The sequence below is a fragment of the Lycorma delicatula genome, chromosome 5 (assembly GCF_047948215.1).
Source record: "Lycorma delicatula isolate Av1 chromosome 5, ASM4794821v1, whole genome shotgun sequence".
Lineage (NCBI taxonomy): Eukaryota > Metazoa > Arthropoda > Insecta > Hemiptera > Fulgoridae > Lycorma > Lycorma delicatula.
In genome coordinates, this window is record NC_134459.1 from 100,353,342 (window position 1) to 100,376,768 (window position 23,427).

The following is a 23,427-nucleotide window of genomic DNA, read 5'->3' on the forward strand; positions in this document are numbered from 1 at the left end:
ACATTCCAACTGGTAAGAGGCAAGCTAAGTGGTTTATAAAAAAGAAAACCTTTTGTTTCTTTTACCTGTTTAGCCTCCGGTAATTACCTTCAGATAATACGTCAGAAAATGAATGAGGATGATATGTATGAGTGTAAATGAAGTGTAGTCTTGTACAGTCTCAGTTCAACCGTTCCTGAGATGTGTGGTTAATTGAAATCCAACCACCAAATAACACCGGTAGTATCCACGATTTAGTACTCAAATCTATGTGAAAATAACTGACTTTACTAGAACTTGAACGCTGGAACTCTCGACTTCAAAATCAGCTGATTTACGAAGACTAGTTCACCACTAGACCAACCCAGTGGGTTAATAAAACATAAACCATATAATATTATCGCGGTGGACTGCGGGTCCGCTTTTTTTCAAGTAAGAATAAATAACCAATGCCACAAAAGTATTGAAACTTTGTTATTAGCTTTTTTAATTAAAATTTTTATTTATATTGAGATCGACAAATAGTTTTTTGTATTTTTTTTTTAATTTTAAAAATACTTTCTTTATTATAAAAATACTCTTTGTAATGATTTTTTATTAAATTTTTACTTCCTTGCACGAAGTAAAGGAAGCACTGTGATCACGTAATTTTCAAACTTCAACCAAAATATCAATTCCGACCACCCCCGAATCCACTCTGTCCAGTCTCGGCGTGACGTCTGTACGTACATATGTATGTATGTATCTCGCACAACTCAAAAACCATCAGCCGTAGAATGTTGAAATTCTAGATCTAGGACTACTGCAAAATCCAGCTGAGTACCGCCCCTTCCGAATGCAATCGACCGAACCAAGAGTGTCAAAAAATTTGGATTCTTGAATTCTTCCCAACCGCAGTAATAAGCCCCCATTAAGAGCCCCTCAACGACTTCATAATAGGTACCCATTTTCACCAACCCATAACCAAAAGAAACTTCAATCAATGAAACACTTGGACCCCGCAAGGGGAAGGCACATCGGCCCGAATCAGACCCCATCTCCCTTCTTTAACTCTCCCCTAAAATTCAAATATAATTTGAGATACCAACAACCATCAACCTCCGATTGTAAAAAAATTATTATGGTGAATACAATAAAAAAAACAAAAAACATCAGAAGCCATCAAAGAAAAAATCCTATATACCCTTCATTAAAAAAAAAATTGCACAGTCAATTCAACAGGCGTACAAGGAAGTCATGTGGTATCCACATCAGATTTTTTTTAATTTTCCGTAATCCACCTAATGATGGTTGTTTAATAACCGAAATGGTCATCTAGATTTAGAGTTTAATATGACTTGTTTAAATGGAAGTTTGTATGTTGAGTAAACGAATTAATAAATAATATTAAGAAATAAGAAATTAGAATAGCAAACATGATATATTCCAAAAACCGTCTACTTTTAATGATATTGAGCTTCACTCCAAAAATCGTTTACTCGAAAATAAGTTAATACTTCGCCAATTTATTATTAATTTTTTAATATTATTTATTTATCAGTTTTTTTACTCAAGGTACAAATCTACACTTAGAGGGTTCATTATTATAATTATCATTTGCATCATGATTGAAAAATACATCTTTTATTATGATAAAAATTTGTTAAATCAGAAAATGTGTTGGAAACTTTCTTAAATTATTTTAAATATATATTTATTTTTTTTAATTTAATACGTGTGCTTTACAAACTTTTGTAAGTTAAATAATTATGTTACAGTAACTCATGTTTTCTTTGTAATTGTTTTATTCAAGAAATGAATATAAAAAAAAGTAAATAAAATAAGTAATAAGTTAGGTACTATTAAATAGTATTAGGGATATTTTTTACAATCAATGTAACAAATGCATATCACTCTACAAATAAATCGTGAAATATTATTTACAATTAAGATTGAAAATTGTTAAGAAAGCTTTAGAGAGAGAAAAATATAAAACACCAGAAGTAAAAGAATTTAGTTACTTATTCTTTAACAGTTTCTGCTCTGCAGGTTCTAGCTATTTTTCTCTGATGCTCTAATCTGTGCCTTCCTCTTCGCTGACGTATCTCACATTATCATTTCACATCAACCCTAACTTTCATCATTCTTCTTCTTCCTCTTCTACTTCTCGTGAACTACTCCGTGTTTTTTCTGATATATCCTTCAACCAAAGTATAAGAGCAATATAATTCTTTCTTTTAATAATGGTATTAACCAATTTACACTGGCTCACTTGCCAACATGTGGTTATTTTATTAATTTACTACACAGCCCACCTGTTAAGAAAGGGAGGCCTCCTTTGAGTAAAAGGACACTTCCTCGGGCTGCATATACTTAATTGGATAACCGGCCGAGGGAGTAGGTGTGCACTTTTCCGAGAAAAAAATGCATACAACTCCATCACGTATGTTTTGTATTTCATATTTCAATGACTGTTATAATTGAAAAACATTGGTGATATATCAATTTATAGTTGGATAATAATAATCAAATACAATTAAATTATTCAGATTTTATTTATAATTTTTATTGAATAAAAACAGTTTGTCCTTGTCTAAATAAAAACTCTTGATATCAGCTCCTTATATTTTAATGAATATTTTAACTCTGAGTTTGAATATTCAGTTAATGATTATATTTTAACTAGGTGTTTTTTACTTATGACATTAAGAATATTAAAAAGTGATGACTGTATAAAAGCGTAAATGATTTGAATCGAGTACTGAATTTTAAATGAAAAAAAATTTATACTACTGAAATTAATTTCTAAAGATAAACGTCTTTTTAAATGTTACAAAAATTTATACTGAAATTTTTGTTGGTAGCCATAACTTGGAAAGATTTAATGAATATTCAGAAAATTACTTAACAGACATATCCTACTTAGTAGATAGATTTACATCGTTTATTATTTCTCAATAGAAAGATTTACATTAATTTTGTTGCTACTTATTATGTGCTCGTCCTTCCTTCTTATGGATACAACTTACGTGAAGCACTTGAGATAAAATAGAAACCATTCAGAGTACTTTAATAAGTAATGATGTTCACAACATATATGGAATCGGTATAGTGATTTGCAAAATATACCGTATGTGCCACCGAGAGTCAAGGGTTAGAGTTAAGTATTCCAGAACTGAAAATTATAATAAATTACTCTATAATATAGCACACAAGTTAATTTATATTTTACTACCAGTACATGTAAATTTTTAAAATAACTATGAAATACTTACCTCTTCAATATCGGCAGCAAGTAATGTCCAATTATCAGCTTCATGAAGAGCATCTTTTGCCATCTGCAATTCTGTTTTTATTCTATCAATTTTTTCTAAACTTGCCATAGAATCACCTGTATCTTTTTCAACCTACAAAAATTACATTGAATCATTATCCATTAAAATTAATTAATGAATAAAAATTGAATTAACTTGAAATTAAATTAACTAATTTAAATTTAAAATGGCAGGTCTGATGAAAGATAAAATTGTTTTATCATTTTTAACATAAATTACCTAAATAGAATTAATCTATTATTTTACAGTATCTCCAGATTCTGATTTTCTTCATACAATAAAATTTACAGGCATATGAAATAATCCTATCCTATTAAAATAATATAAAATATTAATATTAATCCTATTTAAATGGGTCATTTAGTACTCTTAACGGTAATATAAACACAAAAAGTTTACAGACTCAAGAAAAAAAATATAAATAAATAAATTACCTTTGCTATTTCTAACTTTATAGTTTGCATTTTTTCTTTGAGCATTACAGCTTCTTGATACAGCATTTTTGTATCACGCATCACACGTGGTAAACCTTGAAGTACCTAATAAAAAAAGAAAACATTTAAGTTATACATTAAATATGCTGTATAATTACTCATAATAATCAATCATCTTATTATGAAAAGACATAAATACTTGGTAATAAATTATTTCACAGCCTGGCATGTAAAAGAAATTGAACAAAGAAGTAGATTTATTTGCATTCAGACAAACAACAAAGATAAAACGTAAGGTTACATCTACTCACGAACTGATGAGATATGTAAACAAAAATTACACACATAAAGTTTAATGTGTAAAACATTCCAATCTAAAATGTAAAATAATCCGAAACAGTAAAAAACATTGAAATAGAACAAAGAAATTTTATTTGTATATTATAAGCCGTAAAATTTACTAAAGAGTTCAATTGACTAAAGAGTAGTTAGCTGCTTTTGTGGCTAGCAACATATGCATTGATTTATCTTTACTCATTTAATATGGCTTTACCACATAAACATTTCCCTCGAGTTGTAAATTTGAACAACCCCTAGACAGGCCATAGTCTCCAAGTACAGTGGTTAAGTGCACATGTAGAATGATGCCCACCAAATCTCTGAGTAAGAGATTACATAACAATCTACCCAAATGTTTAAAATTTCTCCAAGGAATGGATGTACATTTTCCTAACAATTCCTTGGGGGGATGAAGTATCCTTCCTCACTAAGATGGGAGCAGTACATGGGATTTTTCTCTTAAGATTCATTTTATCTTAAAAGTTTTCTTTTAAGAGACAATCTTGTAATTTTTTTCTTATTGTTGAAAGTTGTGTGATTTTTTTCTTATTATTGGTTTATTATACATATTTAAGCATCAATAATACACAGAACAAGTACATACATAGGAAACAAATCTTGCCTGAATTTTAAAACATGAAGTAGTTGATAGTTAACTGAAAGTAGAGAAAAATGCTGCTCACCAATCATACTGGTGCACTGTCATCGAACTAAGTCAGTAATTACTTTTAACAAAGAGAACAAATAATGTGTTTAGATTTTTAACTCAAGAGATTATTAAATTTATTACAGTAAATTCAAATTTTATATAAAAATTTAAGGCTGAGTCCATAGGAATCTCTAGATGAGTCAGTGATTCTAAAAAGGTCAGCAATAGAAAGCACAAAGGCAATATTGAGCTTTTCTAGGAATTTCACAGAGTCTTACTGCAATTATTAACAATACTCTACTCTACTTGCTAAGGTCAACTGCAGACCAGTATGATATACAGATCCTTTCTGGACTCTACTGCAGTTTTTAACAATATAGTTCATTGTTTGTAACTTCTTCCTTCTCCAGCAACTAATCTGTTCAAGCAATCTAAAGCTATCAGTGAGAGAAAACTCAGCTTAAGACATACCCATCTCGTAGATAATACAAAAAAGCACAACTTTGAAAGCTGATCTAGGATTACCTCAGCCAGGAATGAAGATACATGAAGTCTGATTTTTACTATCTTTATAAAAAGCAATTGGCTAGTTGCCATAATAATCTAATAAGCAAACTGTTCTTGAAATTTTATAATACTCATATACAGGGCACACACTAACAATCTCAAATCAATGCAGGTTACTTTCCTATTTAAAAAGAAAGTAACAACAACTGAATACCTACAGATTGATTTAGGTGAATATGATGGCATAAAAACAAATAATGTGCTATGCCAAAATTTGTGTTAACTGTTAAAATTTAAGGCATTATACTAGTTTACATCCATTAAAACACATTTCAACTGTGGTAAATTAATTTATACAATTAGAATTTTGGGACAACTATGAAAAAAAATCCCAGCATAATATTGATCAAGGTCAATTATATAGAATGTTCAGAAAATGATGCAACCTTATGGAAGAATATTTTCTTCTTTTTTTCGAAGTTTAATTGAGGAAAAATGGGTTACACAATACATTAGATGTGTCAGTTACGCCCAGATCCAGAATGACTTCACAGAAAAGTATGATGTCACTGCATCAAACAAGTCCTCCATCAAGTGGCTGGATGACAAGTTGCAGGGACAGGGAATTGGAATGCAAGACAGATGCAGCCAAAAGTGGTCGATCAAAAGTGCTAACATTAGAAAAGTTTACTGATGTGAAAGCTGGGAAACGAAATAGGACATTCAAGATGTCTGCATGAGGTCTACAGCGAAGGCAAAAGCTGAGTTTATAAATCACCGATGTAAATATTTACTGAGGCATTTACATCAGTGGCATCCCAACGAGACCAGGCTTATTACTATGAGATGTAAAAAGTGAGAGGACGATAGACGACTCCCATTAAAGCCCATCAGGGCTAGCAACGGGAGAGGTGGTGTGGCAACCGGAACATCACTAGGCTTGTGTCTTCCCCTACAGGGTTGGGATTATGTGAAAGCTGCATATTCTCTTAGTCCCAAGAACCAAGAAGTCTGTGTGACACCAATCTGGTTTCTCTGTTGGTAGTGCCCACAAATGTTTAAAGATGCATTTATACAGAAATCTTATTGTTCACGAGTTGTTACCTACAGACAATGGAAAACATGTAGCTTTCTGTCAGTAATTCATGTCATCTGTAATGCCAGATAAGGTAAGTCTCAATGATTTGTTTTAGTCTGACAAGGCATGGTTCCACCTTGAATGATACGTGAATGCACAGAATTCACACATTTGGTGTAAATTCACGTCAGCTGCACGAGTCTCCTCTGCATGAACAAAAAGTGGGTGTCTGGTGTGCAATGTCAAGTAGGCAAATCTTCATGACATTCTTTCAACACAGTGAACAGTGAGTACTACATACAGGCTGCAGATTGGCTAAAGTACACATCATTTTAGCAGGACAATGCTACAGCTCATACAGCCAACAATACTATGACTTTCTTGGATCAGTGTTTTCATGGACAAGTGATTTCGAAGGAGTTGAGACCCCCTTCAGTCTCCTGATTTATCCCCTCCTGACTTTTTCTTGTGGGGATACCTTAAGGATGCTGCTTACAAAACCCATTTTCTCACATTTGATACAGCAATTCCTCAAAACACATTAAAACATGTGTTTAAGAGCATGCAACATCATATTCAATTAGACGAATTACATAATGCACGCCATTTTCAACAACTATTGTAACTTACTTATTTTCCCATAAGGTTGTATCATTTTTTGAACACCCTATAGCTTAGAAACTGGTTTGATCCAGGATCCAACACTTATTTACAAAATTTGATCATCCAGACTCACACCAACCATTCCTATAATAATTGTATTGTAGATTGAATTCTAATACATTAACGATTATATCAATATAAATAAATTTTTTAATGATTCAGGAGGGAGAAGGTAATAGTAAATTTTTTTCAAATAAGATCAAAAATAGTCCCTACTAATAGTTTCAAAACATTAATACCAACAATTTCAAAAGTATGAAAAAAATTTCCTTACAAGTCTAGACTTACAACTTTCTACTTAAGAGCTTATAATGTCAAAAACCAGCCTGTTAAATCTGAGTAAATCATCAAAAAAAAAACTTTTTTTGTGAAATCTGTGAATGTATATTTTTGAGGATAGTAAAAAATATTATGCTTCTTTTACAACAACCAATATCTAACTTTAACAAAGTTAAATTCAAAATTAAAAAATACCAAACAATTTAGATTTTATTTAAAGAGGGGATAAATCAAACACTTCTAATACTCATGTAAACTTTAAAATTCTTAACCTTATTATTTTTATAGAATTATCAATTTTTTAAAGTAAATTTTTCTTTAGAACCAGAAATTATAGAAATATAAATGACACACTGTCATCTTAGTTAATATATATGAAAGTTGTCTGAAAAGTTTTGAGCCTCAACATGAAGATAGCGGCACTCATCAACAAAATTTAGGGAATGTATTCATGCGTACATTAAAAGGTACTTACTAAAATTTCAATCATTTTAGACACTCAATTTTTGTTTGATAATTGTTTGAGTAAGTTATTGTGAGTGTTTTTGTGAAAATGGAAAAAATTGAATATCGTAACATCATTAAATACTTGCATTTGAAAGGCAGTACACCTATGCAAATTAAAACCGAATTGGACACTGTTTACATGGACTCTATCCCATCACTTGCCACCGTGAAAAGATGAGCAGCTGAATTTAAACATGGTCATACCAGCTTGATTAATAATGAACGTTCAGGATGACCAAAAACTGCAACCACCACCGATATCACCAAAACAGTTCACCAAATGGAACTGGACGATCGATGAATTAAGGTTAGAGATATAGCACAGGCTATGGGCATATTGAAAGAACATGTTTGTCATATATTAATTGAAGAATTGGATATGCGTAAGCTATCCATGTGTCAGGTACCAAGTTTGCTCACTTTGGACCAAAAAGGCACTCAAATGAACATTTCCAAGGCCCAGCTGGAGCAGTTTAAGCAAAACGATTTTTTGCATAGATTCGTAAGTGTAGATAAAACGTGGATCTACCACTACACTCCTGAGACGAAACAATGGTCAAAACAGTGAACTGCAAAGGGTAAACCTGCTCAAAAAAAGGCGAAGATGATTCCATCAGCTGGGAAAGTGATGGCGACTGTTTTTTGGAATAGTAACAGAATATTTTTATCGATTATCTTCAAAAAGGTAAAGCAATAATGGGACAGTATTATGCATCATTACTTGACAATCTGAAGGCAGAAATTGCAAAAAAACTACCACATCTGAAGAAGAAGAAAGTGCTTTTCCATCAGGCAATGGCCTGCTAACACTTCGATGGTCACCATGGCTAAAATTCATGAATTGCACTTTGAATTGGTTGACCCCTCATTGTATTCACCAGATCTGGTCCAAAGCGACTTTTCCTTGTTTCCTAACCTTAAAGTTTCGCTTGGAGGAAAGAGATTTTCATCGGACAAGGAGGTATCATCACATACGTAAACACCTATTTTGCAGAGAAAGATGCCAACTACTATTTGGAAGGTTAAAGAGCTTAGAGCATCGCTGGAAAAAGTAATTCCTTGAAAGGAGACTTTGTTGAAAAATAAAACTATGTTTGACAGAAAATGTCTTTCTATGTTAGGCTCATAAGTTTTCAGACAACCCTTGTACACTAACCACTATATACACTGCAAACTATATTTCAAAGTCTATACTGATCTTTATTTCAACTTTGATTTCCACAATAAGATGTGGGCATTCAGCACATGTCATATTTTACAAAGTGTTCTGCTTCAATTATTTGGACTGACTGTATTATAGAACCATAAAGCCTGAGTGCACAGTTTAGGTATATTGACATCTTTAACACAGGTACTTAAACTAAATTCTACATTTAATTTAATCTTTACCATGGTCCTGGAGCATGATAGGAAAGCTGTTACACAATCTAATTTTCTAGGTAAATCTGTAAAATGCATCTCTTACAAGCTGATGGTTCTATCATAATTGGAGTAGCTCAGGATTCAGTATCTAGGAAATTACAGATATGTGAAATAATGATAAAATTAATATGAAGAGCTGAAAAGTTATCTACTGCACTGGTTCCTATGAATCAATGAACTTAACTGTGCGCAGTACCATTAAGTCAGCTAAAAATAAGCTGAAATTTTTTTGGGCTAATATTATTAACAGAAAAAACATATCTGATTATATAAATGTTTGGTAGTATCTTATAACCAGGATGATGGATGCTTCCTCTTGCCACACAACTAGCTCAGGAGTTGGGCAAGGTTTTCTTTTATGAATTTTCTTAACCATTTTGAAGGAAAATTTATTTGTTCCAGTAAACAAACATGACTATCAATATAAAATCATTGATCAATAAACTGTTGCTCTAACCCCATACCCCAACACCAAATTAATTTTAGTAGGATGCATAAGGCTTGGTAAAGTAAGTAATATTTCAGTACTTTTTAGTTAGGTTTGTCTTGTTTTTCAACATCACTCTGAATAGATCATATATTTTGTTCTACCAGTACGTAGAACAAAATAGTAAAGTTAAAATAAGTACCTTGATCTCTTTTCCCTGGTAGTCTTCCATGGATTTTGGTTAGACACCTACTGGATCATGTTAAGGTTTTGAGGGCTTTTTTTGTTAGTGTACTTTGATATTTGATGGTGTAGTGGAGGCCTTCAGACCAGTACAGGAACTATACATCTAAGTGGTGACCATAGAACATCTGATCTATAGATCAGATGTCATCTATGAGGACATCCTGTCGTCATTGACATTTATGATGCAATCGCTGAGTTAGATAATCACAACACAGAGGTAAGTTTTTGCTGGATCCCTAGCCACATAGGGATTCTAGATAACAAAAGAGCAGATTATGCTGCCAAAGAAGCGTGTATTCAACCTCCTTTCACCACCCGAGTTACTACCTTTGATTTTATCAATCGTATCAATCACTGAGAGCGAGGTGGGAAAGTGACTGGGCGACTACTGTCATCGATAATAAACTCAGATGGATTAAAGATTCAGTGTTGCCATGGGGCTCCTCTTGCAGAAAATCTCATCGTGAGGAAGTGGTCCTCTGCCGGTTACGGTTAGGACATACGAGGATCACAAACGAATACCTAATGTCAGGAGAAGCCACACCCCTATGCACACGATGCAACTGCCGCATGACTGTGCACCACATTCTCATGGACTGCATATGTTATGCGGCGTTGCGTCGTAAGTTTAATCTACCTAGAAACATCCATGATATCTTGTGCAGTAATAACAAAATTTTGGACCGGATGTTTCTCTTTTCGCATAGTACCAGGTTACTGCAAAAAATTTAATATTATCATATATATTTTTATGATAGAAGAGTTTTATAATCATTTTTAGCCTTTACTTTCAATTTTGATTTTTTCGGTTCTATGTATTTAATTTTACTATCCGGGGTGGGAACCTTTTACACAACCCATTGGAATTAGGTAAGTTTTATATAGTTTCTTTTATCGATTATTTTAACTTACATTTTAACGACTTCGTCTGTGGTATTAGTTTTTAGTTTTATTTTGTCTTCTTGACATGTTTTAATAAATTTTTATTATATGATTAATATTACTTATACACCTTATAAGCTTTATTGTTTTGGAGTTATTTGTTATTTTACCCTTTTATTAATAAAATTCCAGGTGATGATAACGCCCAGGCGTTTTTCGCCCACCAAAAAAAAAAAAAAATCTATGGGTCAGATGCAGTTCAAATAAGCTGAACCTTAATCTTTCATAGTACATACATACACACACCATATTGCTGTTAGAACCGCTTATTTTCCATGAGGGAATAAATTTTATTCAAAATAAAAAACACAAGAGATAATTTACCTGCTGACTAGTATCCTCTAATGCACTATTGACTTGCTGTACATACAATTGTAACTTCATCACCACTGCAGACACAAATGCCTAAAATCATTAAAAGAAGCTTTAACATCATTTTAATATAGGGAAGGTTTTCTTTAAACTGTAAAACAAGATAATTATGAATGCTGTGATCCAGACTTAAAAACATAATTTATTTTTTCAAAGAAATTTTAATTAGTAAAAAGATATGTTTAACCAAATCTGTTTATTAAATTGTTGATAGTATTAAATAAGTGAATATAGTATTACAGACGAATATTGTTAATAATTCTAAAAAGATCTTCTGGAAATTCAACTCCATGAATTTAGAAAAGTTACGTTTTTTTTTTAAATAGTTTAACCACATTCATTATTAACATGTAATCAACAAGTTTTTTCATATATGAAATTACAAGATTTCAATAGCAATAAAATACATCAATAAATAGATGAAGAAAATTATTAAAAAAACTAAAAAAGTGCAAAAAAAAGCAGAGCTATCATACAGATGAATAGTCTGCTTTTATTAAACACAGATTTAAGATGGAAGTTTTCAGAAATATGTTTATAGAGTGATAGTTAACGTTAAAGAATATCAACAATAGTAAAGTTAGGAAAGACAAAAAACCAAAAGCTTTTGAAATATGATCACAGGATAAATCTGAAACTTTGAAGAATCGGCAAAATCAGAATGTAAAGATTAAATGTGAACAAGGCAAGAAAAAACTTTTAGCAGAATCTTGTAAAAAGAATTGGATGACTGAATCATACATTAATTCCCCAAAAGTCTGAAACCAGAAAGGAAACAACTTTGCAAAAAAAAAAAATTAAAAAATAGTTTAAAAGGAACGTTAATTTAAGGGATGTCTTTGTCTTAGTTAAGGAATTTTGAATTCTATAAGTCAATGTAGGAGTACAATGTTGTAAGTGATAATAATAAACTTGAGAAAATGATAAACTTTGAGCAAACTTGAGCATACTCATTAGATAAAATTTCAAATTTTTAGAATAAGGTTAAGTCTAATTATGTGCATAACTCAGGTATTCTTTCCGTACAGTAATTAGGACCTGCACAATTCTCTTCAAGCAACCATCAAACTATATGGCATCATAGACTGTCATACTTTGTAAACCCTTTTTTTATTTTTTCCCCTATTAAATTAGAATAAAAAAAACACTATATTAAGACATTTTATTACACAATAACAAGATAATCATTTATTTTGTACTTAACAGTAATAAATTAATAGCATTTCAGTTAAGAACGAATTTACATATCTACTTCATACTTTTAGGCAGTTGTTTTAAAAATAAATACTTACCAATATTTTTTCTTAAATTCTTGATCTAATACATAAATGATCACACACAAAAACAATAATACTGGCAAGATAGATATTTATTCAATGACAGTAGCACTTTTTTTACAGCCCACTAGTGAAGCATAACAGAAAGCACTTAGATTTATTGCATTCAGGGTTAATCAATTTATAAGTAGCAGCAAAAAAAGTGTTTGACTAAAAGGTGTAAGGAGAAAAATTGGAAAATATGAAGCATAAAACAAAAAGAAAACATTTGGAATAATTTATTATAAGCCAAACCGCAGACAAAAGCTATTCAAGTTACCGCTTCAAATTTTTATAATTCTGTCAAATTCGCTCACAAGTGATTGCTAATTTTACAAACCTGTTAATAAAAGAAAATAGTAAAATTCAATAAAAGTATAACTTACATCTTTATTTTCCTGAGCTTCTGCTGTTTTAAATGTCTGATTTATCCAATCTTTAACTTCAAAATTATCATCAGAAAATGCAGAAATATCCTAAAATCAATTTACAATATAGAATACAGTCATAATTTAAATAGGCAAAATACAAAAAAATAAAATAATTTACACTGACTGTACCATTTAAATGGCAATTGTGTTATACAATGACGCCCTATAACACTATAATTGTAAATTAATGCGTAACTTTTTAAAAAACTGTTTCTATCTGTTAATTATATAAAAAGCCTAAATGTTTTTAAAGTTTTAAGAAAATCTCAGTACACTGCCTTCACAGTTAATAATATTTTCCAATTTATTTTATGTTTTACTTCTCTACTGAGACCAAACATCTGACAGAAGATTATTAAAGAATTTTATAACTTTACCAGAAGGGCTGTTCAAATGTGTGAAATTATTTCATTTCAGTTTAGTTATCAATTTCTTTTGTTATTTGCATGTCTTTTTGATACAAGATTATATTGAACTCTGCGTTTAATTAATAAACTAAGTAGTTGTATTTCAAGAGTAGATTAATTGTATTCCAAGTTATTTTCTGAGAAAACCGCTGTAGATGTATGAAAAGAAGAGTTTTTTTTTGATTTTTCTGAAAATAAAATTTATTAAAAATTTTTAGATTATTCAGGTAAATAATTTTAATTAATATCTTTTGTAAATAAAAATCATGATCATATGTGTTTTACAGTCCTACTCTCAAAGATGAATGAGTAATGAGATGAATGAGTAAGTAATGAATTAAATCACAATATATTTTTAACGAAAATTGTAAATCTATTATTTTTTATAGTTGCGCAAAACAAATTGTTTGTTATAGATGAACTATCTAAACAATAGGCTTGATTTTCAAGTTAAATTATGATATCAATTGAAAACCTTTCTACAGTTGAAGTAAAAAAAAAATATTACAATTTAATTTTATAAATATTTCTTTTTTAATCACTTCAAAAAATGAGGTTTTTTCCAGATAACATAAGATATAAACAAAAAAAATTGCAATATCTATATAGAAGATTTGGAATTATCACTGCCTTAATATTTACGTATTCTAAGTATATTCGCAATATACTTTTACTTTTTAGGATAGTTTTTTTTTAAATAGCCTTTTATTTAAAAATATTTTATTAAGTTATGACTAGTATGGAATGTTTCAAGTTATTAAATTACCTATTATCAACATATAGTCTAAGAACAGATTATAAATAATATCTGAAATGAAAGTTTAAAACAATTCATACATATAGTGCCAAATTCTGAATTAAGTTTATAATATTATTAAAGAATTTGTTCAATGACAGTCCTTTTTTCAACCAAACATACATACGCAAATAATACGAAATCAAAACAAAGAATAATAACAAAATCGAAAAAATATATACCAATTACACAATTTATAATGTATTTTGTCATTTATATCTGTCATGAGTACCCTATACTTACAATCCATACTTTGCCAAATTAGTGGTAGGAAGCTACTCTAGCATAGTGCTAATTTCTTTCATAATTTCTAATAATTTTTTTAATAATTTCTTTCATCTTTGCCCCTCTAACTGGAATTCTTAACATGCTTTGGTAATCATTATCCATAATAGGCTTAATAACTTCTTGTTATTATCCATACTCACTACATGACTATTGTAATTCTAATCTATTCTTTTCATTATGAACAAGTTTCATTCTTTACAAGAAACTCATTAAAGAATTGATCTTGAATAATAACACAACATTACCTCTAGTGTTGGATATTACAAAAGATATTTCATTTAGTTTATTATGTTTTAAGATAAGTTCATTATGAAATCTATTTGAATAAACACATGTAAATATGTGATGCACACTGAAATGGTTAATTTCACGATGTTTTATTCATATTTACAAAAAAAATTACAGATTGCTGATTTTCAACAGATAAAACTGAATAAGATGTACTTCCATAATACTCTTAGGTTTGGTTTTAATATATTACTCATCTTTATCGTAAAATATAATTACTACTTTTATTTTTATGCAAAACTTTCATCAAGGTAGGACCTAAATTTAGAAAGCCGTTAACTTTCAATTAATGTTCAATCCAAAGAAAATAAATGATTATGAATAAAAAATTATAATTATAAATCATCAATAACTATAAACTGTTTAACCAAACCAGTTAAAGATAATAAATTAAATCACATTTAAACTCAACAATAAAAATTATGCTATTTTGAATGTACTCACCATTGTGAAGTTAATGAAACAAAAACCGAAACTGTTAATAATACGTGTTTACTAAACAATCATCTGGAAAAAGGAAAAACCAAAAATAAATCAATAAAGAAATAATACTTGTTTATCAACAATACTTTTTATATTTTTTTAACTTTTTGTATAAGATAGAGCAGAGCAACTCACTGTTGTCAATATATGCAATTTAATTAAGATTACAATACAAAAGCAAAGGGTCATTTTCAAGGTTTCATCTTTGATTATCTAGTTTTGTAATCTGTGCCAGACATAATTGACACATATTGTAATTGACTTAAACTTGTATTATGTAATCTGTTTAATATCTTAAGAAAATGAATAAATAAAATCTATAACACAAATCTATGTTCCAGGACACAAAAATAACAATTTATTTTCAAAACCCATATCCTCAAATGCTGTGGCAGCTCATAGCTAAAATTAGTGGGGGTGCTGCTCCAGAAAAGTTTTTGCTGGGCCTTTTCAAGACCATGGTTGAAGTTTTCTGTAAAATAAAAGAACTGAAAAAAATGACTTAAATAGAACAGCTGGAAGCAGAATAATAATCTAATTCTACACTTTATCACATTCAAGAATTTGGTACATGGTTTTTAAGCACATTGTACTTAAAACCGTGTTCGGTTTAACCAAATAAATAATAAAATGGCAATATAGATAATATTTTTTATTATTATTAGATAATACCTTAATAAAATGTCCGCTTAAAAACACTATAGTCCAATGGTGCTTAATTTAAATTTCTACATACACAGAAACAAATACATAATTAGTTTTAACTAATTATCTTCTCTTTCGCCCTTCCAGTGTCTTTTTGGGCAGATTTGGTAATCAAAGAGTCTTTGCTTTCTGCCATCTTCTTATTATTACTGAAAAAACAACTAAACCACTTTCATATTCTTTCCACCAACTAAACTAGAAAAGGGATCGAATAAGTTCCATACACACAGATTAAAAAAAAAAAACTACCTTCCATCAGCACGCCAGGGTCAGCACTGCAGGGGTGACAGTACTCTCTCTCTCTCCCTTGCAGCCTCGTGTGCAGCTCCTATGTGCACATGCGCACAACCAAACACTACACCGCTGAAACTGTGTAGTGCACAGTTCCATACAAAGATTTTTGTATCTTTTTCATAAACTGGGAGATGGCTACTGACATTAAGCTTAAGGATTATATATTGTACAAGTATAAAGAAAGAATTAAAGAAAAAAAGGATAAATTTAATATAATGTGTTATCGAAAATATCAATTACAAATAGGGGATGCTGCAGTTCCACAGTGCCTTCATTGTTCAAATGTGATATACAGCTATTGAATTCAGTTTTGAGCAAAACAGTACATAACTCCAACCAGAGGAAATATTCAGTGACTGATCATCCCCTTCCCTTCTCATTCTTCATTCGGCAATTATACGTATATTACTTCATTTCCTTAGAAATGGCTAAAGTAGCTATTAAGTAAAACCAGATCTCCTATTCTTCATAAAATCTAATATAATCTAGATTATCAGTAAGTTATACATCATAATACATCATAAAAAAGTAAGTTATACATCATAAAAAATGTATGATTACATTATGAAAACTTTAGAAATTTAAAAAATGTTTTTATAAATGATATAATTGTAATATATGTTGAATAGTTATGAAGAGTCAAATAATTCATTAAAATATCGACCACTGCGTTAATAAAATTTAATATTATATGAAATATAAACCATCAAAACACAGTATTAGATAAGTTATAAAACTAAGTAATAACACTTATTTAATTACTATTTTTTGGTGGTTTACATTTCATATATATGTTAAAATTACATATTATGCAGAGATAATTCTCACACAAAGGTAATGAATGTTGGCCGATGGAAAATACAATAAAATCAGGAATTAAATCATGGATGTATATCCATCAGTTGTTCTTAAAATACTGAAGCACTTAAGATCAGCAAATTGTAGGATATTTTTTTAAATAAATAAAATTTCATAATTAACATTTTATAATTATACAGGGAGATTTGTTTACTGTGGGAAAAAGGAATTATCCTAGCACGAGTCACAGAAGATCTTTAGAGTGGAAGGAAAAATAAAACAATAAGTTTATAATAGATTTTAAATAAAATATAAAGAGGCCAAAATCAATGTAACCCATAAAAAAATAAAGGGAAGTGGGAATAAATCATATTAACCCATGAAAACAATAACTGATGCAGAAATATGAATGAAGATATTTAAAATTTTAAGAATAAAATCTATGTAAAAATTAATTTTTAAACTGAAAATACAATGTGTAAAATTCAATTTATAATAAAAAAAGTAGTAACAAAAATAGGCAGAATTTACAAGATTAATGAAATTAACAAAATAAATCAATAAAAATAATACAAAAAACACTTTATAAAGTAAATAATAATAAATTTATATTTAAATACCCATTATTTAATAATGGGTAAATTTGATAAAGGGTAAAATTAGGATGGTAAATTACTCTGGTTTTATCTGATTTGCTGCAAACTTTAACAAGTTGGAATCTAGAGTTGAAAAAATATTCATTTCTATTTTTCTGATGCTTCATTTTTTTAGCTGATTTGATTATTTCCCGCTGTATAGTTTTATCATTTTTGTAACATTTATAAATATACATTTAAAAATTTTAAGATTTTTAACTGAAAAAATCCATAATGCCAATATGCCAATATTTCCAATATTTAAATATCTTACACTGATTTTTAACTTGATTATTGAATAATATACTTTAAGACAAATATTCATATAGGGATAATAAAAAATTATTAGTATACCTGCACACAAAATGACAGTTAAATTTACATAAAATAATAAAAATCAAATCTCAATTCCTAACTATTTGGAAATATCTAAAAATTTTTAAAGACTTCAATCCAATCTCTTCCTCAGTTAAATTACAGGGTGCTACTTGTAAACTTGCATGGTAAATGTCAAACAATTTTTCTTTGTTGCTTTTACTTGAACTGTATTGTTCAAGTGTTAAGTTAATTATTGCAGTGTACAAAATCTGCATTATATGGTTACTACATTTGTTAAGTGTTTTCCATGCCTGTGAACTGATATGCAAAGTTTGAGATGAAGCAATATAACAAAGTACTCAAATTCTAGACCTTACCAAATCCAAAACAGGCAGCAAGAACTTAAAAGTTTACAGAAACCCCACAACAGATATACTCATTCACAACACTTCTAAATACCTCACACAACACAGTAAAATGCTACTTAACTGTAAGCATGTTATTCGCCACTTACATACATTTATAAATAACTTATCACATAAAATATAGTAAAAAAATTACACCTGTTTAGGACAAATCTAAATACACCTAATTAAAAAAATATATATATAATGCTAATAAGCATTCATAAAAAACTGATACTAATGCTTTCAAAATACAAGAAATATATACAAGAATGTACAACATAACAACAAAGCGTACACCAAAAACAGAAACATTAAAAATAAAAAAGAACATGTAAAAATATTGCATAAAACCTCTACTAGAATCATCACAAACTAAATGAGTTTCTAACCAATTAACAGTAACACCATCACCAATGCCACAAGGAAGAAAGGGGGACTAGTCTGGAGTATATTTACAAATATTTAGAAACAAAGATGTAATTTATTAACATTTTATTATTATCTTTTATGACCACATAGAATCACTTTAGTCAGTCCATTATCCAAATCTTTTCGATGGGACTGTTTGGGCCTTGTGGTTCTTTCCGTACTTTTTCATATCTTCTGATCAATCTTATGCCCTTTCTACAGTTGAAAATGTTCATGTTGGAAATTTTTTTATTGCGAGTATGAAGCAGTGTCTTTGTTCTTGATTTTCTTGTTTAATTTTATCTTAACTGTGGTGTCTTCTGATGTAAGGCCAATTTCTTTCAGATCCTCTCTTACTTCTCTGATCCATCTAGATCCTGTCTTGGTGTTTTTGAAGTCTAGATTGTACTGTACTAGCTGCTTCAAAAGTCTTGAATCTTGGATCCTCTTATATCCAAAGAATCCTGGTCTCCTCTTACGCATGGTATCAGTGATGAGTTCTAACTCATTGTACACAACTTTGTTGGTTATAATCCACCACTGCACATCTTACTTTTTATTGATGCAGGTTCTTCTGTCTGATTGTTGGTTCAGGTGGAAGAGTGCTTCTGGTTTTATAACTGTTATAAACCATTCATTTTTATAGACCATTTATAAAATCATTTATTGATAGAGCATTTTTTTATTGTAAGCATACCAGGTTAATTTTTGAGCTTTAGCTAATTTGTTTCTTCTTAACTGGATCGAGGATTTTTCATTTAGGTTATTTGTTATTATTTCTCCCAGGTATTTAAATTGGGCTACTATTTTGATTTTATTTCCATTTATGTTAACTTCTTTTAACCATGTTGATTTTTTGCGCATAATTTCAGTCTTTTCTAATTATATTTATATGTATATATTGATATCTTTATATCATTTTATATATATATATAAAAATACTAAACAATTAGTTGACAAGTTAATATTTCATTCAGTGAAAAAAAGATTTCATGATATTGGTGTATGCAGCAAACAATCTGTTCAATCCAACACAATTATTTTGCACAAGATGTTTGTATATTTGAAATAATATACCCAATGACAACTTGAAAATAGCTTTAATGACTATTGCAATCAAATCATTATATTCTATTTGACTTCCTGATGGAAAAAAAGGTTTTAAAATTCCCTTCTGTTGCAATCATGTTCTCATTTACTTTAAACCATCCATCCAGAAAATTCCATTTATAGAGAAATTTGGTGCTAAAAACACAAGTTTTCTATAATTAAAGATATTAAATTATACAACACTGTATTTCTACTTTATAAAGAGCTTCTCAACAAATTAAATAGTATTTATCAGGAAAATGAATCATTCTTTGTCTTAAAACAACCACGTTTATCTTCATTGACTAAACACATTTTTAAATCTGTATTGCTTATCACTACTAACCTCTTTGTCAACTCAATGAAGTTTGCCGGTTCATAAATAACACCTTTAGCCAGCTACAAATAAAAGAAACCTAAACAGATTGCTAAACATTAAAAAAAATTAACAAGGTTTCAGAAATTTCATCAAGCATTTAATTTGCTTTTAATAATCCTATTACTATTTGAAAATAACGGTGGCCACGTTAACCTAACTTAAAACGAAAACACAGATCAGCTGTTTGCAACTATCAAATCTTTTCAGAATTCCCTAGATTTCATCGTACAGTATTCAAATAACCTGCAGGAAATGTATAACGATTATTTTTTTATTTTACGTTGAAATATGCTTAAATATGACAGTAATTTTATAATCTTCTCTTCTCTGTATTTATTTTAAATAAATAATTAATAAAATTCTACATAACAGTCTGCTCATTTATTCATCATATATACTATTGAACTAACTTACTGAAGCATTAAGTTTTTCATTTTTGGAAATCAATCAAAAACTTTCTCTTAAAGATCAATTTTTTGAATTGTACACTACCAGTGGGGAAAATGATCACAGTATTTTTATACTTTTTAGTATATAGTAAACAATGGACAATATATTATATAAGGTGTAACAGTGATTGCGAAAAAAATTACGTTTGGTAGTTTTGAAATGTAATAATCGTTTCCTATATACATATATATACGTTAAAATTGCCTAAATTAAAACGATTTGTGTACTTATGTTTCCTAACCTGTATCCACGTTTATGGTTATGTGTTGACTTGTAAGTTCGTTAATAGTGTAATATTATTTATAATTTGTAGAGGTAATTTTGGGAAATTAGTGTTTATTCAAAGATTTTAAAAATGGTATCAATTTTGAATACAATTGATACTGGACATGAGGATTTAATTCATGATGCAGAAATGGATTATTACGGTTTGCGGCTTGCAACTTGTTCGTCTGACAGTTCAGTTAAAATATACAATTTAAAAAGCGGAACGCAAACTCTGGTTGCCGATCTAAAAGGACATTATGGCCCTGTGTGGCAGGTGGCTTGGGCTCATCCAAAATTTGGTAATTTACTTGCTTCATGTTCTTATGATAGAAAAGTTATAATATGGAAGGAAAGCGGTGAGTGGACCAAACTTTATGAATATAATAATCATGATTCGTCGGTTAACTCTGTCGCTTGGGCTCCTCATGAATACGGGTTAATGTTAGCCTGTGGAAGTTCTGATGGTACAATTTCTGTACTGTCAAATACAACAGATGCTTCATGTTGGGATGCTAAGAAAATATCTAATGCCCATACTATTGGTTGCAATGCTGTAAGTTGGTGCCCTGCAACATCGCCCCTTCCTTCATCAGATCCAGCGAATTCTGTTCGACCTAGTCAGGTTAAAAGGCTTGTGAGTGGAGGTTGTGATAATTTGGTGAAAATATGGAAAGAAGAAGGTGATCGCTGGGTCGAGGAAACAAAACTTGAAGTCCACTCAGATTGGGTTAGAGATGTAGCTTGGGCTCCGTCCATTGGCCTTCCCCGAAGTACTATAGCAAGTTGTTCTCAAGACCATAGGGTAATCATCTGGACTAGTGATGACAATATAAACTGGACTTCAACTGTCCTGCACACATTCGATGATGTTGTTTGGAATGTCAGTTGGTCTCTTACAGGAAACATACTGTCTGTTTCAGGAGGTGATAACAAAGTGAGCCTTTGGAGAGAAAATAATGAAAGTCAGTGGATTTGTATAAGTGAAGTGACCAAAGGACAGGGACAAATGGCAGGAAGCGAACAGAGAGCATTATGAATTATCTAGTTGTCATTGTGTTAGTACAGTTTCTGAAACTTAGGAAGTGTTATCTTTTGGAAATCTGTTTTATTTATTTGATTTATTAAGTGTTAATTCATGAATGTAATACAAAAAATATTTTATTTTAAAGTTTATGTGATTTTCATTATTCTATTGTTAGATGTTTTTGAACAATGTTAAACAGAAATAAATTATAAACTAAAAAATTAAACCACATTCGCTTCTTATCTAAGTTTTATATACAGATCGGCTTCTAATTTTTAAAACGGTACTTCTTTTAATTAGTTTTTGTAAGGATTTTATAAGTTAATTTATAATTTGTTAGGCTTCTTCATTATTTATAGAATAAAATAAATAAAAATTGCTTGTTTGTCACATTATTATGCAATATTTCTTAATATTCTTAAGGTAGACTTAGGATGATTAGCCATCATTTATCAGATCATTTTTTTGTGAGTTGTGAAATATTACCTTGTTTTATGTAAGACCCTGTTCTATTGGCGAAAGTATGTTATAATTACATCAATCAATATTAGTTAGACTAACTATTGAATTGCAAGTTAATTTTTGTTGAATTTACCTATAATATGTATTAAGATAAAGTTAACCCCAATAACAAATTTCAGTGTTAGTAAATTAAATTTTTAATGATGAAATTTTTATTTATTGTTAAGGGATGTTACAATTTTGGAATATCTGTACTTAAACTCAGTAGTATTAAAAAAAGAATCATTTTTATGCTACTGAATATAAAAATTATAAATTACTCGTAATAATTTAGTTACTCTTACAACAGAACTGATGCCATATAACAACTGGCCGTAATGTAATTTTGAAATTTATTACCAACAATTGTATGACAGGATTATTTCTAGCATTTTAAATTATATTAAGAATAATGAATCTATATTATTAATTTATTTAATTGTGACCCTCATTACCATAAAAAGTGTAATACTCAAGAAAGGTAGAAAATGTTAAGGCATTTTAATACACGACTGCTAGTTCTCAGAAGTAAGGTTATGGTATTAATTCAATATATGAAAAATGTGTTAAAATGAAGGGTGTTTTATGTTATTTTCATATTGTTAAAAAATTTTTTAAATATTAGTGATTATTATGGTAACAATTAAATTTTTTAATTAATTGAAGCCTACCAAATTAGTAGATGTAAAATGTTTTTTATTGGCGACTGTGCTTATTTTAAGAAAATAAAGAATAAGTATCTCAGTTATTCATTTGGAAGCACATAATTTAATGTTCAATAAATTATTAAAATTTTCATTAATTTAGTAAAAGAATATAATCTTATCTAAAGCAGAACGTTCCAGAATAACGTTTTTTAAGTCTAATAATTTTAAAGCATAGTAGTAAAATCCCTTGTTTCAGCTATTATTTAATATAAACTTATTTCATTAATTAATAAAAATTGTTACCTTTTAGTTAAAATAAATTAATATGAAGTCCCAAC

General features: G+C 29.5%; 2 protein-coding genes across 2 annotated transcripts in view; one reads left to right on the plus strand and one right to left on the minus strand.

Annotated features, from left to right (window-relative positions):
- The window catches only part of Cog7 (conserved oligomeric Golgi complex subunit 7), a 52,090-nt gene extending 31,707 nt beyond the window's left edge, over positions 1–20,383 (minus strand). The window contains exons 1-6 of the mRNA XM_075366754.1: positions 20,168–20,383; positions 15,129–15,191; positions 12,861–12,950; positions 11,111–11,191; positions 3,728–3,832; positions 3,234–3,365 (exon numbers count right to left, since the gene is read on the minus strand). Of these exons, the coding sequence (XP_075222869.1) occupies positions 3,234–3,365; positions 3,728–3,832; positions 11,111–11,191; positions 12,861–12,950; positions 15,129–15,131 (411 nt within the window). The 5' untranslated portion in view covers positions 15,132–15,191; positions 20,168–20,383. The remainder of the gene's footprint in view (positions 1–3,233; positions 3,366–3,727; positions 3,833–11,110; positions 11,192–12,860; positions 12,951–15,128; positions 15,192–20,167) is intronic.
- A 500-nt stretch (positions 20,384–20,883) lies between these two features.
- Sec13 (nuclear pore and COPII coat complex component secretory 13) lies at positions 20,884–22,333 on the plus strand. Its single transcript, XM_075366755.1, has one exon. It carries the CDS (start codon positions 21,006–21,008, stop codon positions 21,951–21,953), a length of 948 nt encoding a protein of 315 aa, XP_075222870.1. The 5' UTR covers positions 20,884–21,005; the 3' UTR covers positions 21,954–22,333.
- Positions 22,334–23,427: the final 1,094 nt, after the last annotated feature.

Coding starts and splice junctions, on each gene's coding strand:
- Sec13 (XM_075366755.1), top strand. CDS start 21,006: ATGGTATCAATTTTGAATACAATTGATACTGGACATGAGGATTTAATT.